The sequence below is a fragment of the Podarcis cretensis genome, assembly GCF_951804945.1.
Source record: "Podarcis cretensis genome assembly, chromosome: 11".
Taxonomy (NCBI): domain Eukaryota; kingdom Metazoa; phylum Chordata; class Lepidosauria; order Squamata; family Lacertidae; genus Podarcis; species Podarcis cretensis.
The window spans coordinates 62,978,157-62,996,370 of record NC_137180.1 but is presented as its reverse complement, the minus strand read 5'-3'; the positions used below and the strand labels follow the sequence as shown (position 1 = coordinate 62,996,370).

General features: G+C 48.7%; 2 protein-coding genes across 5 annotated transcripts in view; both read left to right on the top strand.

Moving 5' to 3' along the window:
- Window positions 1-18,214, top strand: part of TPGS2 (tubulin polyglutamylase complex subunit 2) — a 79,493-nt gene that overhangs the window by 31,937 nt on the left and 29,342 nt on the right. The gene's annotated exons all lie outside the window — the stretch shown is intronic.
- Window positions 1,197-18,214, top strand: part of LOC307226187 (maestro heat-like repeat family member 5) — a 40,327-nt gene continuing 23,309 nt past the window's right edge. For 3 of the 4 annotated variants that reach the window (XM_079994733.1, XM_079994731.1, XM_079994734.1), the window contains exons 1-12: window positions 1,197-2,126; window positions 2,874-3,244; window positions 4,477-4,616; window positions 4,923-5,036; window positions 6,519-6,635; window positions 8,534-8,644; window positions 9,835-9,975; window positions 10,495-10,614; window positions 11,301-11,380; window positions 11,713-11,848; window positions 13,143-13,238; window positions 14,090-14,194. In XM_079994733.1, the coding sequence (XP_079850859.1) occupies window positions 2,875-3,244; window positions 4,477-4,616; window positions 4,923-5,036; window positions 6,519-6,635; window positions 8,534-8,644; window positions 9,835-9,975; window positions 10,495-10,614; window positions 11,301-11,380; window positions 11,713-11,848; window positions 13,143-13,238; window positions 14,090-14,194 (1,530 nt within the window). In that variant the 5' untranslated portion in view covers window positions 1,197-2,126; window position 2,874. The remainder of the gene's footprint in view (window positions 2,127-2,873; window positions 3,245-4,476; window positions 4,617-4,922; window positions 5,037-6,518; window positions 6,636-8,533; window positions 8,645-9,834; window positions 9,976-10,494; window positions 10,615-11,300; window positions 11,381-11,712; window positions 11,849-13,142; window positions 13,239-14,089; window positions 14,195-18,214) is intronic. The other variant, XM_079994732.1, reaches the window with a different exon arrangement.

Below are 18,214 nucleotides of genomic sequence, written 5' to 3'. Positions count from 1 at the left end.
TTTGGGAAGCTGAGCAGGTCTTGGTCTGGTTAGTGCTGGGTGGGAGACTGCCTGAGAACCACAGGTGCATGTACGCTACCTTGGGCTCCATGATGGAAGAGAAGGTTAAGTGCAAGTAAATAAACATGTAAATATGAGCAGCTAGAGATCAAATGTTGCTAAATGACAGCTTCAAGCCATTTCTCTAGCTCTAGGAGGAGCACCTAAAGGCTGGCTGCCAACCTGTGAAAATGAGATGGTGGTGCCTAAAAGCACGCCATGATTTTTCCAGCACCCCTAAAGGACCTGAAACAGTTGTATCCCTAAGTTATCATTTGAACTCTTTCACTTCTAGCCCTCTCCCCAAAGTTACAAACAGACCCCCAATCTCATTTTAACCCGTTGCTCCAAAGTCGTTCCAAGAAGTTGTTCTCCGCACACCATCTCTTCTAGATGCTGAAAGGAAAGATCTTACTCTGCTCCCATGGCCAGAGGGGGACAACCAAACAGAGACTGAAATCTAGTTGGAAAGATTTAGTTTAAATACATCAGCCTATGTATGCAAATTAGTTCAAAAAAGATGTGAGCATATTAGTACCAAACAGAAATCAACAGCAGATTATATATACATGAATCTTGGGAAAGAATAAAGTATATGTGGATGACAGTAAGGAACAGCATATGCAGATAATGATTACATGGAAAACAAAACAGCACCTGTTTATGCAATTACTTGCATATACTGTTCCTTATACAGTACACTACTCCCTTCCTCATGATTCATTTATATACAATATGCTGTTGTTCTCTCTTTGATATCTTTATGCTCACATCGTTCATGAACTAAAATCCATTCACTCATCTCAAGCGACTCTCCCCAGCCCCTCACAACAACCCTGCAGAGTAGGGCGAGGGGAGAGAGAGAGAGAGGCTGGCAGGCCAAGGTCCCCCTGCCCTGGGAGTGGGGGCTTCCCCCATAACTCCCGGGCCTGGCTCCGCACTCGGCGGGGCGTCTTTCCTGAGGCAACGGAGGCGGCTCTCTGCACATGCTCAGGAACCACGGCAGCCTTGGCCATCGTTTATCACTGGCCCGCCGTCAAATTACGATACGATACAATCATCTTTATTGTCATTCTCCCATACAGAACAACGAAACTGAAAAAATCTACATAAGACTCTTGAGAGTCCCATGGACTGCAAGAAGATCAAACCTCTCCATTCTGAAGGAAATCAGCCCTGAGTGCTCACTGGAAGGACAGATCGTGAAGCTGAGGCTCCAATACTTTGGCCACCTCATGAGAAGAGAAGACTCCCTTGAAAAGACCCTGATGTTGGGAAAGATGGAGGGCACAAGGAGAAGGGGACGACAGAGGACGAGATGGTGGGACAGTGTTCTCGAAGCTACAAACATGAGTTTGACCAAACTGCGGGCAGCAGTGGAAGACAGGAGTGCCTGGCATGCTTTGGTTCATGGGGTCACAAAGAGTCAGACATGACTAAATGACTAAACAACAACAACAACACACAGATGTAATTCAACCAGTGTTTAATTGCTTTTTAATTGTTGATTTTCCCGCCTGGCCCCAATATTTTTAGCTTGTCTTATTTTCATCCGTGAGCTGCCTTGAGTCCCCCTCAGGAAAATAAATATGTGATCATTCTAATAATAAATTCAAGCCAGGCATTTTTCACCCCTATATACAATGCTGGCAAGAGAGGAAGGCCACCTATAACTTAGAGTGCAGAGGTGAAACAATCATATGATCCTTGGATAAAGGGTGTCATAGAAATTTGATGAATTTACTTTTCTTTAATAAATATAACAATGATATTGCCTTGACCTGCTTGGCCAAAAAATCTCACACGGCTTTTGGATTCAGCAAAACGCAGGGGGACCTCAGAGAAACTGCAAGGCCACACCTGCACACACCTGGCCCATTGTCCCAGGCCAGGTGAGCAAGAGGTCTCCTTTCCACTGACATCATTGCACTCCTGATGTTGCCATAAATAATGCTGTGACCTCATGTCTCCAGGGGCTTGGGGGCCCCTAGCAACGCTGGTGAGGAGGAGCCACATTATCAGAGAGTTTTTATTTCCTTTTGCCCCCTGAAGATTACGGATCACAAAGAGGCAAAGGAGAATATCAGGTAAATTAACTCCTGCGCATTCAAACTGGTTGCTTACCTTCATTCTGACAGATTGTTATTGAACTGCCCTGGATACTTTCCTTTTTTTGATGAAGGGTGGTGTATTTTATTCCCTAAAGGAATAAAATAAATTGTGGGGTTGGCCAAATAACAGCCCATCATGATAGTGAGATTCCATGAAGTTTGGATCCCATTTGCTCCTGGAGTTGCCGTCGTTTAGCCCCAGAACGTGTTTTCAGCCCTAAGGAATCTCAGTCTTAGGACAGGAGAACTAATGAAGGCAAGGAGGCCTCTGAACATATGCAAAGTGCCTTTCTTTCACCACTTGAGTTGCAGCAAGCAATTCCTACCCCTTGTTGCACACCAACCCAATCACTGTTTTCTTCTTGCTGCCACGGGGGAGGGAGAAAATTCCTCCAGCCTGACACTCTGCAACTATGGGAGATGCAAGACCCTCTTGGGGTGTCGATGCTGTGAACCCCTCCTTCGTAGCCTCAGGTTGCATAGATGTGTAAATAAACCACAAATCCTCAAGACATCACAGTCTCCGCTGCCCCTCAATCCCAAAAGGAAGCACAAACCCTGGGTGAATGCCTGGAACCCGTGGAATCTTGCACCATGGGCATTGGGGGTTGGCGTGCAGCAATAGGGAGGGATTGCTTGCTGCCCCTCAAGTGGTGAAAGGAGGGGGGTCCAAAGGGGTTCCAAATGAGCAAATCAACCAGGGGGCCATTTCCTCTCTTGCAGGATGACCTCCTTCCTGAAGAAGCTCCGGGGCCTGAAAAAGAAGGACCAGGAAAGTAATGAAAACATCCAGGAGAGCAACCAGGGGCAGCGGGACAAGCTGGAGGCACCATCATCTAGTCTGCAACAAAGTGCCACCCACGACCCAGCTGGCCGGAGAACCTCCCAGCTCTTGCCCATGCTGGTGAAACCTTCCCAGTCACCTGCAGAGGCCAGGAGGAAATCTCAGGCCCCTCCGGTAGTCTTCCCAGAGCTGGTCCAGCGCCAGACCAGCACTGTTCAGCCAGTCAGCAGCAGACAGGACTCAAAGCAGCAGCGGCACTTGCCCCTGGGGAAAAAGAAGAGCCCTGAGGATTCTGGGCCAGTGTTCCCAGGTGAGTAGGCAGAGCCAGATCCCTTTCGGGTTCCCCTTGGCAAGGCCTGCGTCATCCGAGGCCGGGGTCTTTCTTGGTTTCCTTGATCTCTGGGCGCAAGTCCCACCCACCCCACCCCTCCTTTTTAAGAGGCATGTAACATGGAGCAGGGACTTCCAGGTGGCTGCCCCTGTTCTGTTCTGCATTTCTGGGGGTTGGACTAGGTGACCCCGCAGGTCCCTTCAAACGCTAATGTTCTATGATCCCTTCTCAGTTATGGCATGCATCCGCTATCTGCACTTTCCAGAAACCGCCAAAGACCATTTTTCCCAGTTTGATTAAAGGGGACGAATTCAACACAGTGCTAAGCAGATTGCTACGTTAGCTCAGACATTTCTGCTTTCCTGGCGGGACAACCTACCTGGTCCTTCCCCCTGCATGCTTTGTTCTGGGGTTCGCCTGCCTACCCCTGAGCCAGTTAGGGGGTGCTTGGGGGGCATATGGGGAGAAGAGAGGGTGGGGGAAGCCCAATTGTGCTAGCAGAAGTCCAGGGTGCATGGAACGTACACACATGTGGGAAGTGTCTTGTAATTCTGGATATGCAGGAGTTTAAAGTGAAGAGCATCGACTAAGTAGTACTAGGAGCCGTGGGGAGCTCTTTCATTAGGAGGTCCCTGGTGAGGGCTGGAAATGACCCTCAGCCACCCCAGAAAGACCCCTCCCCTGAAAGTTTACCCCAGTATGATAGACACCAGGTGGTGCCATTTGAAGCATGCAGAGATGACATGGTGTGGCCACCGTTTGGGGCTGCCCTTGCCGGTCCGAGGAACTGAGCCAATGCGGCCGTTCTGTGGCCCCTTCCCCACGACCTGCTTCCTGAACCTTCGTCCGGATCCATTTGCCAAAGTTTGTGGGGATGCTGAATGAGGTCAGCGACTGAGCGCTTGTTCTGATTCGTTCGCAGGGAGATGAGACAATGTCACGTCAAGCAAATGCTAGCTCCCACCTTGCATTCTAGTTTCGCTGTCACTTTTCCCACCACGAAAAATGTCCGATTTGGAGTCGGTTGCGGAGCGGGAAGTAGGTTCGTTGTGCAAATCTCTTTAACCGAGCGACCTGACTCTGCCGATGTGCCATTGAATCCCATCTGGAAGGAGGAACTGGACAAAGAACTGACCTTTCCCTCTTGTCTGCCTCCTTTACTCACCTCTCTCTCTCTCTCTCTCTCTCTCTCTCTCTCTCTCTTTCTCAAGAACTCTCAGATGAGAAATTTGGATTCTTGTGGGCGGGTAAAAAGCTGCTGAGAGGAAGATCGCTCAGGGAAACTTTGGAGATGATGGATGAGCGGGAAATTTTGGACACCATCCTCAAACACCTCCAGCCAGGTCCCCAGGTGTGTGTGATGCAGGGTAGAGTTGACTGAAATCAATTTAAATCACGATTCATATCACTAGCCAGTAAGATTGTGGGAATAATAAATGTTCAGGGTTGTTTTTTGCAGTTGTATCAAAAACTACTGATTTGGTTATACTGTTAGAAATGCATAGACAGATAATTATGATATTTCTAGTCTAGTCTATTTCTAGGCATGCATATTTTTTAAAGAGAAGACAAGTGGCAAATAAATGGCAACTGTTCTCTAGACAAAAAAAATGACACCTTTCTTAATTTTATTCCCTTTTCTTTCCAACTTTAAAAGCAGACCGCCAGTATCCACAGAAAATCGACTATCTTGTCCCAGGATTCAGCTGCCTCAAACCTGAGAGCAGCAGTCCATGGCCAGCAGAAGACCTCTAAGTCAGGACATGAGAAGGTAAGTTCTGAGTATCATAGATGACACTGGGTGGGGTGGGCAGCATACAATCTAAGGAAAGAAGAACAGAGAAGTTTTACTTTCTTTCTTAGCACAGGCCTTGTACATAGCAGGGAAACACTGAACAAAACATTCAGAGGCAAAGCTCCCTCAGAACTACCAAGCCAATCAGAGTGCAGGCTTCCTCAGTAAGCGTCAGCAAGCATAACCTCCACCTTTCCCGCTTTTGGTTATTTGGCTTGAACATGAACACAATTCACCTGGAATGACCTCCTCTTGGAAGGGTGAATTTCCAGCAAAACATTTTCTTCAAGGAGCATGGGGGTCATCCCCCCCCCCACTCCTGCTTAGCACACTCGGGCCCTGAGGGGCAAGCTAGAGAGGGCCTTAAAAATCTGGTCTCCAGCTGTTTTTGAACTACAATTCCCATCGTCCCTGACCACTGGTCCTGCTAGCTAGGAGTGATGGGCGTTGTAGTCCAAAAACAGCTGGAGACCCAAGTTTGGGAAACCCTGATCTAATGCTAATATTTTAAGATGCTTTGAACAAGGGTTCTGTGGGGGAAGCAAGACCATTCATGGGGTATGAGGGTGCTTCTAATGTCTGGTGCAGACGGAACTCCGGTTTCTTCTGAACTCGAGGGTCCACAGCAATTGGCTCCCCCTTTGGGAAAAGAGAGGGGACAGAGCGTTTGGCAATCTCCCTCCTTGAGCAGGTTGACCAACTCTGCCTCTTCTGGCTGCCCCCGCAGGGAATACAAGGAGGTTGCCTGAACGCAACCTGCTGCTCAGGTTTTCTCTCTCTCGTGGCAACCAAGAACTCTCTCCCAATTTCAGTCATGCAGGGTGGGTGGGGAGACCATAAGAGGCTGCGGGTGCAGGTATTAGTTTTCTTAAAAAGGGGGAAGAACCTAGGGTTAGTGCATCTAAAACAAAAGTGTGTCGTAAGAACGAAAGAGGAGCCTGCTGGATAAGACCAGTGGCCTGCACAGTCCAGCATCCTTATCTCACAGTGGCCCAGCAGATGCCCATGGGAAAGTTGAAAGCAGAATTCGAACACAGAGGCCTCCCCCTTCCTGTGGTTTCCTGCAACTGGGATTCAGAAGAATTCCTGCCTCCAGAGGTGGAAACAGAGCAGTTAGGACATGTTGAACTTTTCAACTTTCAGATTCCTCAAATGAGGGGTACTAAAGAGTTGAAGCATGAGTTGGGAATTCAGAAGATATTGTAGTTAAATTTATATAACTTAGTTTTGTGTGGCAAGTAAACTATGTGTCAAATTGCATACAAATCGTTAAAATAATTGTCTAGTACTTGCAATCCATTATTATTATTATTATTACTATTATTACTATTATTATTATTTAGCATTTCCTGACCTTTTCAGAAGGTAAAATTGAAATTCTTTGGTTTTCGAAAAGCAGTTTATATAACTGGTGGGGTCTCCTCACTGTGACTCACGAAAACCTTCCCCAACCCTTAGAATGCCCTCTATAGATACTACGGACTCAAACTACGGGATTCCAGGAACAAAGATACAGTCCACCTATACTTGCACTTACTTCTAAAGTTGCCACTTGAAGAGGAAACAGTCAGAGAGGTGAGTGAATTCCTGTGTTCCCATAAAGTCCTAGGCAGTGCTACACGGTTTTGACAAATGTACCGTATTTTTTGCCCCATAGGACGCACTTTTTCCCCTCCAAAAATGAAGGGGAAATGTGTGTGCGTCCTATGGGGCGAATGCAGGCTTTCGCTGAAGCCTGGAGAGTAAGAGGCATCAGTGCGCACCAACCCCTCTCGCTCTCCAGGCTTCAGGAAGCTATCCGCAAGCCTTGCAAGCCCGGCGGGAGTTGCCACGGGCTCACAAGGCTTGCGGGCAGCAGCCTGCAGCCCCGGCGAGTGTCCGCAAGCCTTGCGCGCCCGGCGGGAGGTCCCGCCGGGCGCGCGAGGCTTGGGGCGGCAGCCTGCAGCCTGAAGCACGTGGAGCCCTCCGGAGGGTGCCCCATGCTTCGGGCAGGTGTGCGCAAAGCTTGGGGCGGCAGCCGCGGCTGGGGGGGGAATAAATTTTTTTTATTCATTTCCCCCCCCAAAAAAACCGCAAGCTCCGGGGACAGCTGGGAGGCGCAGCGCGTCTTCCCGCTGTCCCCGGACCTGGTCTGAAGGCGGGCGGCGGGGAGAAGAGCGCTTCTCCCCGCCGCCGGCCCCACAAGCGCCTGGGGGGGGAAAAATAATTTCCCCCCTTTATTTCCCCCCCAAAAAACTTGGTGCATCCTATGGGCCGGTGCGTCCTATGGGGCGAAAAATACGGTACACGTTTTTGCCAGCAGATTCCACTAATAGAGCACATTTCTGTACATTTTTTTTAATGCAACACTTTCCCCTAAAATACGCATTTATTCAAACATTGGTTGGATGACTGCATCACAAAATTACCTGTGCAAATTTTGAAAGATAGCAATGTTTTGTCTCAAATATTGTTTCTGAAAGTGCAGATTGACGTGTGTTATGAGAATGATACGGTCTAAGATATAAAATAAATGCACCAAGCAAACACATACATAAATACATAAACCGCATGTCTGAAACAGTACAGGAAAAAGTCCTGAAACCATTTTGTCTCTCCCAAACTGACCTCAAATGTTTCTCTGCAAGGAGGGAGGAAATGAGAAAAACCTCCCCATTGTCTCTTTGCTCACAAATCCTGCCATAAGGGCACATTTAAGATATGAATAGGGCGAGCCTGTGACCTGGACTCAGGAATTAAGTACCGTAGTTTTCATCACGAAAGAATAGCCAGGCTGTCCAGGTAAACCCATTAACAGCCAGGTAACCCCACCAACAGGTTTTGTGTCAGACAGGATTCTGTTGTGGATCTCCCCTTCTTGTATGTATGTATGTATGTATGTATGTATGTATGTATGTATGTTATATGGGGGGCGGGTCTTGGGCTCCAGGGTGGGCAAATTCAAAATGTCTTGCGTGTCATTGTATGGGGTCCCTCCTGCCTCCTGCGTGTGGTTGTGAGTGTTGGTTTCTGCTCTCTTCACTGTGCAGCGAAATGCTTGTCACAAGACAATATTTACATTCCAGTCAGACTTGCTGTTGGAGTTTCTCACGGGAAAGGAGACTGGATGTGACGTACACTGGTTTCCTGTTTTTCACTGTTCTCACAGTGCTTCTCTCCGTGCTCTAGAGGAGAGAGGATGCTTTCTCTGCTCCGGCAGAGGCAAGATGTTTTTCTGTAATCTACCAGCTTTGAAATGTAAATAAAGCAATATAGAGTATGTGCACGTATTCCTCATCATTCCGCTGTGCACGGGACACTGCTAAAATCAACAGTGAGCACTATAGCTGCTTTGCTTCTCAAGATTCTCTGGTTGGCCTGTTATCTTCTCCTACCGATAGAAAACCTACAAAAGGACTCTATGGGCTCTTGGGTACCCCATAAGGGAAAAGGAGCAGTTTTTTCCTTTATAACACGTGCATCATTCTCCCTAGGGAATTTCTGAGGCTGTCGGTGTGGCTTCATACTGCCATTTATCTCAGATGCTGATGGCGCTGCGTGATTTTGGCCATGCAGTCATTACAAGGAAGATTGAGATGTCTGAGGTAAGGGTGTCAAACGAGGAAGGAGCATTGCAAGAGTGTAGGTCAGCCACCCCCAACCTGGTGCCCCTTCCCCATCTGTCTGTTTTGAACTGGAACTCCCATCAGCCCCAGACAGCATGGCCAATGGTTAGACACGATGGGAGTTGTAGCACAACAATATCGGAAGGGCACCAGGTTGAGAAGATCCTGGCAGATTGGGTCTTTAGCGGCTATCTACATCCACACCAAAGCATACGAAACAGCCTCTGGGTTCCTATTATCTAGAACTGGCATCCCCAAACTCGGCCCTCCATATGTTTTGGGACTCATGTTTTTAGGTTGTTTGTCAGATGGTTGGCTGGCATTTCTTCAATAGTGGAAGCTAATTTTGGTGGGGGGGGGGCTGTCTCCTGGTTACCATAGATGATAGAATCACAGAGTTGTAGAGTTAGAAGGGACCCCAAGGGTCATCTAGTCCAGCCCCCTGCAATGCAGGAATCTCAGCTCAAGCATCCCTGACAGTTGGTCCTCCAACCTCCGACGAAGGAGAGTTCACAAACTCCCGAGGGAGAGTGTCCCGCTGTCTGAAAGTTTTGAATGAAGAACCTCTTAGAGTCTGGAAGAGGAGGACACCTCTCCAACTGAGGGGAGGGAGCAAAACCCAAGAGAGAAGGCAGTCGGCAGGTTGGGAGAGGAAGAGAAAGAGGGGAAGAGGTTTCAGCTGCAACCAGCTTTTGAAAATGGGGTGCATCCAAAGTTGCTCTTGGACAAGGGTACATCTGCCTTATGGGAGTGCCTGCTGGCCCCATTCAACTATGCTTTAGAGTAGACCCATTGAATATAATGAGCATGACTAAGTTGGGCTCATTCATTTCAACCGGTCTACTTGAAGCAAAGCATAGATGAGTATCACTCTCTGTGCTTAGCTCCATATATTTGTAAATAAGGCAGATTATTACAAAGGCATAGTAACTGCATGTGGATCTAACAGTTCCATAACCTGAGGGGGCCTTGAGGTCGTGTGCCCCCGACTCTCCACTTCTCCTCCAACCCAGCTGGAAGGAGATCAGAACCTTTTCCTTCCATCAAGTGTTACTTCAAACACCCCAAACGATGGTTAATATTCACTGTGATTTGTTCAAAGGAGCCAAGAGAAATGAAACCCAGGCGTGTGTTGCCCCAAACTCACTTTCCCCACCCTTTCCCTCCAGAATACAGGGGAGAGGAACGCCAGTATCACCATCATGCTTTGCTACGGCCAGATGGCTCTTGGGGCGCGTCCTGAGGACCTCCTGCGCTTCATCGAGCTCATTGTGGCGGAGCTCCTCTTCCAATACCAGAACACCAGGAAGGTATGGCTCTCATTTTCCCACGGACTCCTGTTGTTTGTTCTCTCGGCACTGAGCAGACCTCCTGAACTCCGCCAAGGTCCTTGCACCACATGCCTCCAGACTGTGCCCTAGGGCAGGGTCTCTGGCTTCATCCACCGAAGGGTTGTAGACTGGGGTGTAGACTGACTCCACATGTAGGACCAAATGGGGTATTACAGTGGTACCTTGGTTCTCAAACTTAATCCGTTATGGAAGTCCGTTCTAAAACTAAAACGTTCCAAAACCAAGGAGCGCTTTCCCATAGAAAGTAATGCAAAATGGATTAATCCATTGTAGACTTTTAAAAACAACCCCTAAAACAGCAATTTAACATGAATTTTACTCTCTAACGAGACCATTTCTGGGTTAGGCTTAGGGTTAATTTTAGGGTTGGGTTAGTGTTAGGGTAAGGATTAGAATTAGGGTTAGGGTCAGTGTGGCTTTATGTTTCCTTGTGATTTTGATTCAATCTCAATTTTATAAAATCCCTTCTCCTTTTAGGACGAGGCTCTGAAAAAGGGCCTTATGAAGGCAGCCATTCTAACAACCAAGGCGCTTGTGCAAACGAATGTGGGACATGTCATCTTCCCACACAAAGCGGAGCTCACCATCTGCATCATTGTGAGTAAAGAAAAAAGATAAAAAGAGAGGAATCTCCTGGGGTTTTTTCCAGAGCATTTTTTTTATATATAGCTGTGTAGGTCTAGCTCTGGTAAAATATCAGGGTTGCAGGTTCTGACCATCTGGCCCCAAACAGTTTCTGGGTGGTCACGTTCGGCTCCAGCTCAAGTTTCCAAACCCTCTTGAAAGGCAGCCCTACATTGTGGCAACCTCAGCAGGATGTCACCAGTGCCTAAGGAAAAGAGGCTAGGTTCTCCCAGGAGGAGAGGGCTGTCCATGGCTCCTAGGCATGATTGCTATGTTCTACCTCCACAGAGGAAGGAAGCAATGTTTCTGAATATCAGTTGCTGGAAGCCACAGGTGTAGAGAGGGCTCTTGGGCTCATGTTCTGCTCCCTGGTTTCTCACCGCTGTGAGAACAAGATGCTGGACTAGAAGGGCCCTTGGCCTGGTCCAGAAGGCTGATCTTATGTTCTTATGAGGTAGAGCTCTGTCCAGGTGAAAGATGCATTGGATTACCAGATCCAGGAAGCCTACTCTTCTCCCCTAGGAGGATCTCTTGCCAATTGCAAAGGTGGTGTCAAGTGGGCTGGGCTGGAGAGAGAGAGCACAGTTCAGGGCTTGGAGTGGTGGGGGCAGCGATGGTGCCTCCAGGTCTCTGACGTGCTGTGTGCTTCCCCACAACAGGAAGTCATCGAAGAGGAGCCTCTGGGATCTTTCTCTATTTCTGTCCTGCACCACGCCATCATCACCATCAGATGCATGACGTAAGTCCGGGGAGGTACCGTATTTTTTGCACCATAACACTCACTTTTTCCCTCCTAGAAAGTAAGGGGAAATGTCTGTGCGTGTTATGGAGGGAATGCCTACGGGTGGCATGCCTACGGATTTTCCTCCTCTAAAAACTACGTGCGTGTTATGGTCGGGTGCGTGTTATAGAGTGAAAAATACGGTACTTCTCAGTCTCCCTACAGGTTGTCCCTACCCCACCTATTCCTGGCCCTTCCCTTGCCATACACTTGGCCAGACACACTGCATATTTCCTCACCAGGAACCGCTGGGTGCTGATCATTTCCTCTCCTTTCTCTTTCCCCTTCAGTGCCGTGAGACCACCTATGGACTCCATGCTTCGGTCTGAGCTAGTGAAAAAAAGCATCAAGAAGGTCTTTTCGTTGCCCTCCTTGAAACTTACAAAGCTCAAAGCCGGGAGTCCCACGCAATCATCACAGAGCCAGGTGACTGGACCTTCTGCTTCTAGGGATATGAATGGAGGAAAATGGGGTTGCCAGGTTAAAGGATTTGAGGGCAGAGAGTCTGAGCCCAGTAAGCTACAAACACAGACACTTGACCCATCACAATGATGTAACAACCAGAGACTTTGGGTGTTTTTTTTTTTATTTTAATCATGTTTCAATATTAACTGCATTTAACCTTTGGCTAGAATGCATTCACAAATGATTCCTGCATGCCTGCATTTTGTGACTCTCATGCCTTCCTCCTACGTAGCATTTAATTTTGTTTGCTTGCTTGTTTATACGCCGTCCACCTGTTTGGGTTACTCCAGCCACTCTGGGTGGCTTCCAACAAATTAAAACACAGCAAGACATCAAATATTTAAAGCTTCCCTATGCAGGGCTGCCTTCAGATGTCTTCAGAAGGAAGTATAATTATGTATCTCTCTGACATCTGATAGGAGGGTGTTCCACAGGGTGGGCCCCACCACCGAGAAGGCCCTCTGCCTGCTTCCCTGTAATCTCCCTTGCAGTAAGGCAGCTGCCACAGGGCCTTCCCAATAAACAACAACAACAGCCCCCACTGAAGATTTGATTGCTATGGCAATGGAGGTTAAAGTACAATAGTTAGGGCCAAATGGTTTGGGACACCCCAAGGAAGTTGAGCCCAGTGTGGAGTCCTTTATCTTTATATCCCATGACCTGTAACCTTTCTTGATGTATGTCAAAGAACGTTTGATCTTTATGACTCTTTGAGCGCTGTGTTTGAACCCCTGCATAAGCTTTGTTACGAATTTGCTGAGCAGCTGGTGGGCAAGGCTGCCCTATTGCAGTAGCCCTAATATACTGAAGCTTGCTGTGAGTCTCTTGATTCTGTGTGCCATTCAAAAGGTGTTCCCTCACCTGGGCAATGGACAGGTGGTATAGAATAAAGTCTTACCACAACAGCCCCCCCCCCATGGCTCTTTCCCTCTTTTCTCATTCTGGCTACGGGCTGCAAAAAGACTTCTTTCTTTATAAAGAAATAGAGTTGAAGAATGTGTGCTTCTCCAGATGTGCTGCCATTGGCCCCAGTCAGCATAGAACCATAGAATTGTGACTGGTGGTCATCCAACCTCTGCTTAAAAACCTCCAAGGCAGGAGGGGGCTGTTGAGCTCACGTCTTCCTCGCGGGTTACCCACTGGGTCATCTGGTTGGCTACTGTGGAAAGGGGCTGCTGGACTAGAAGGCTCCAGTGCACATGGGATTTCCACGGGGGTCTTCAGCTTTTAACTGCTTTTGCTTCTCTCCTTTCAGGACTTTTATCAGCAGACGGTCAACGCCTGCCTCAACATGCTCACCAGCTTGCTGTCGGAGGCCCCCTCTCTGGAGGCGCTGCAGGATATATTAGTGGTAAGGGAGCCCCCAAGATGTCAGAGCAGGGGGAGGCAGAAGATCCTGTTGAAATGATTGCATGGGGGGCATCTGTGGCCAACTCACAGGTTGTGGATGCTGATGGTGAAATGGGCCTCTGTTCTGCTAGGAATGCTTGTGCAAAGCACACATCCGTTTCCTTTCAAAGATATGTCTTCTGCTGATGGCATTAGGGGAAGGGCCGTGGCTCAGGGGTAGAGCATCTGTTTTGCATGCTCAAGGTCCCAGGTTCAGTTCTCAGCATCTCCAGGTGGGGCTGGGAAAAGACTCTCTGTCTAAAACCCCGAAGGGCCCGCTGCCCATCATTACCTGTGGCCAACACCAAGGTTGGTGGATGAATGGCTGGGCTTGGTCTAAGGATGCTTCCTGCATTCCATGACTATGGATGTGGTGAGGTGTATGTTGTATTATTGTAATTATCACACACACAAATGACAGATCGCAGGGCGGTTCACAACATGAAAATACAAAATGAGAACACAAAATACACAACAAAACAAAAACAAACCAAGAGCCAATTAATTTCTAATTCTATAAATGTTCAATGTGTTTCATTTAATGGCTTCTTTTTTCTATATCTCAAGTTGTTCTTATTTTGTTTGTAAGCTGCCTCGAGTCCCTGTCAGGGAAAAAGATGGGGGATAAAAGAAGAAGAAGAAGAATGTAGAACAAATTGCAGCAAACTTTCTCCTTTACAAAACCCCTCTTTGCAATTTGTTCCCTCTATGGTCCCGGCATGATTGATCCAGCTAGTAGCCGAAGCTTTGTGAATTTGCAAACCTGGATTAATGGTTATCTTCCATGCGATGATGATGATTTCTCTCCCGCAGCACACAAATGGCTGGATTGACTCCACAAAAGTCTATGAGCGCGAAAGAGCTGTCAAGAGCACCAGCTTTCTAATGAAATATGTTTCCGAGCATTTGGACTTTGATGTGAGTGACCAAGGCTTAACACTGCAATTTCATATTTGATTTTTTAAAAATGTATTAAATTTCCATACTGCTCTTCATCTGAGGATCACAGGGTGGTTTACAATATAAAAACACAGGAATACAAAAACAGATCATTCTGATTAGATATCACAAATGGGTCTTTGGCAATAGGCTTTTCGTTTTCGTTTTTAACTTGTTTTAACTTGTTTTTAACTTGTCAGATTTTCTCCGGAAAGGGTAAGTCTAAATTCAGTGAAGGTAGGTTACAGGGTTGGATATCGGCTGGCATTTATACTGACCCATTTAGCATTTATGATTGTTGTGTGTGTAAATTTAGCAAATATGATTGTTGTGTGTGTAAATTCCCTTCCTGACCTACGTAGATGATAAGAACAGAAGAATCGCTTAGCTGGGTTTGCCAAGAAACCCATTTAGTTCATCTTGCTATTTCCAACTTCAGACAGAGGGATGTTTCTTGGGAAATTTCAGCCAGGATGTTAAATTGATTCTGCATCTGTGCATGAGAGGATATATATATATATATATATATATATATATATATATATATATATATATATATATATATATGTAAATATCTTAACATTGCAAGTTAGCATCTCTCCCCCTTTCCCTCTGGTTTAACAATACTCCCACAGATGTTCTCAGTGATCAAGCTGGGATATATGAATTCCTGACATCTTGGGGCAGCCTGGACCTCAGATGGTGGTGTAGTAGTTATAGTGTTGGTCTGAGACCTGGGAGAGACCTGGGTTCAAATTCCCCTGCTCAGCAGTGACTCTCATTGAGTGTCACCTTGTGGGCCTGTGACTGCCTCTTGGCCTAGCCTACCTCTCAGGATTGTTGTGGGGATTAAATGAGGAGGAGCTCCCTGCAGAAAAAGCTGAGAGGTAAATGCAATAAAATAAATAATAAAATTAAAAGTTCCATAAGTTGCGTGCCTCAAGGGAAGTGATTCATAAGTGAATACAGTGGTACCTCAGGTTACAGACGCTTCAGGTTACAGACTCCCCTAACCCAAAAATAGTACCTCAGGTTAAGAACTTAGCTTCAGGATGAGAACAGAAATTACGCAGTGATGACACGGCGGCAGCGGGAGGCCCCATTAGCTAAAGTGGTACCTCAGGTTAAGAACAGTTTCAGGTTAAGAATGGACCTCCAGAATGAATTAAGTTCTTAACCCAAGCTACCACTGTACAATAAAAATGGTACTAATCAGCACCAATCCCACAGGAAAAACCCTTCTGGAAGTGTATCCAGGGTAGAATCAGGCTAATCGGTCTAACCCTCGAGCAAATATGATTGTTGTGTGTGTAAATTCCCTTCCTGACCTACGTAGATGATAAGAACAGAAGAATCGCTTAGCTGGGTTTGCCAAGAAACCCATTTAGTTCATCTTGCTATTTCCAACTTCAGACAGAGGGATGTTTCTTGGGAAATTTCAGCCAGGATGTTAAATTGATTCTGCATCTGTGCATGAGAGGAGATATATATATATATATATTGTCAGAGCTGCCTCCAGGTCCCAGCTCACAGAGGACCAACGCTAGGCTGTAGTTATGTACAAAAGTCTTTATTGAGATTCAGTCTCCATTTCAAAGCCGCAGCGTGCAGCTCTACGTCCCGAGCTTAGACCGGCGAAGTCCTGTCTGAGTCTCCTCCCCCTCCACACCAGTTTAAGACTCTCGCTTTGCTCCACCTCTTCCTAAATTCCTTTCTCCTCTGGGCCCTCCTGCCCGCTAGGGTCTCATCCTTCCTCGACTCCTCTGACGCTGACCCTGACGATTCTTGCCCCTCCTTCCGGCGGGCTTTAGGACCTGGTTCCCTATCCGGGCTACCTTCTGTGCCGCTCGCCTGTACCTTTGAACTTGGCGCGCGCGCCCAGCCTGCAACTTTCCTCTTAACCGTTAACTCGCTCTCCGATGGAGGCGTGGTCCACCCTGACTCATCTTCTCTCGCTGGTGGTGCATATGTGGGCTCTGACACCTGGGACTCCTCCCCCCCACTACGCTCTGGTGGGGAAGCTGGTCCTGATTTGCAACTGGTGCTCTGGGAGTCCCCGCTGGCCCCTTGCTTCTGGGGTGTCCCCCTTGGGTCGCCCCTTGCCCTGCCCATCGGCGCCCCCTTCTGTGAATCTTCCGATTCGCTGGAGAGGCTCATGGAATCTATCGGGCTGCTGTCATATTCTCCTACGCTGCCCTCGGATTGCTCCCCCTCGCTTTCCCTCTCCTCTCCTCCCTGCGCTCCCGCTGAGTCCCTGACATCCATCCCCCCCTCGAAGCCCCCCCTTCCCCCCTCCCCCTCTTCTGGCATGGGTTCCGGGTGCTCCAATGCTGTCGGGGTGCATGCCGGATACCGGTCTTCCCCCCTGGCATGCTGCCAGTCCGTGACGGGTACATCGACGTCGCTCTCCTCCGCTTCCATCTCGTTGCCGGCGTGCTCGAAACCAGGATCCTCCCCCAACCCGTCCATGCCCCCTTGTTCCCCCATTTCCTCTGGGTAGTCTGCGTGCCAGGGCCCTCTGAGCAGTCTCCTGCGCCACTCCTCCTCGGGTTGAGTGTCCCACCAATAAGAGCGCTCCGCACCCAAGTCTGAGACCGACCCCTCCGGCGAGGTAGTCTCTGGAACCGTCTCCTCAACCGAGGAGAACCCCTGAAACGTACTGGCTGAGAGTGTGGGGGTGAAAAGATATTCGTCAAAATAATCCTCCGGCATGGGCCTGTGTGGGAAGAGTGCGTGGAACTCGTCTTTGAGGTAGTGCTCCTCCACCGCATAGTACGGCACCCAGCTGTTGGCGCTGGCCGGGGCACCTTCCCTTGCGATGAGATATTCGACTCCCGCTTCCCCCCATCTCGAGTCCAAAATCTCCGTCACCTCGTTGAGTGGCCCCGCCCTCGGCGACCCCCCTGTCATGGGTGCATCTCTAAGCGGACTGGGAGCTGTTCCTGGCTCCTGAAACCTGTGAGGTGCCTTGTAGGGCGTTAGCACCGATCTATGAAAGACCGGGTGCATTCTGGAACCCTCCGGTAGTGTCAAACGGAAAGCCACTGGGTTGATCTGTGCCTCGACTAGGTAAGGGCCCAACTGCTTGTGTCCTAGCTTCTTCTTAGCTAAGGACCTGGCCGGCACTGCCTGGGCCGCTAACCAGACCCAGTCCCCTACCCGTATGTCCTCCCCCACTCTTCTGTGTTTGTCTGCTTGCATCTTGTATACGTGTTTTGCTAGGTCTAACTGTCTACGGAGCTGTTCATGGACCTCCTGTAACTCCTCTGCCAATGCCTCTGCTCCCTGTGGCTCTCCCTCCCCCTCTTTCTCTAAGCCCGGGAAGGTCCTGGGATGTCGCCCGTGGTTGGCAAAAAACGGTGTCACCCCCGTGGACACGTGTTGTGTGTTGTTGTAGGCAAACTCGGCCAGGGGCAGATAGTCCACCCAGGTCGAGGGCTGCTGGTTGGCGTAACATCTCAGGTACTGCTGCATGACGGCGTTGACCCTCTCCGCTTGTCCGTTGGTCTGCGGGTGTCTTGCCGACGCTAGGTTGACCTTGACGTTCAGGATCCCCATCAGCTTCCGCCAGAAACTCGAGATGAACTGGCGCCCCCTGTCAGACAGGATAGACCGTGGCAGGCCGTGTACCTTGAACACGTGGTCTATGAACAGCTTGGCTGTCTGTTCCGCTGTGGCCACCTTCGCGCAAGGAATGAAGTGCGCCATCTTGGTGAACATGTCGACTACCACAAGTACTGCTGTTTTGCCCCTCGAGCTGGGCAGGTCAGTGACAAAGTCCAAGGCTACCCTCTCCCACGGTTCGGACGGGGTCTGTAGCGGTTCTAACAGTCCCGCCGGCGGTCTGTGTACTGGCTTGGCCCTTTGGCAGGTGTCGCACCTCGTGACGTATTCCGCGACTTCTCCCCGCATCTTGGGCCACCAAAAGTCTCTGGCTACTAATTCCACCGTCTTTTTCCCTGCCGAAATGTCCGGCGCTGGGTGCGTCGTGTAGCTGTT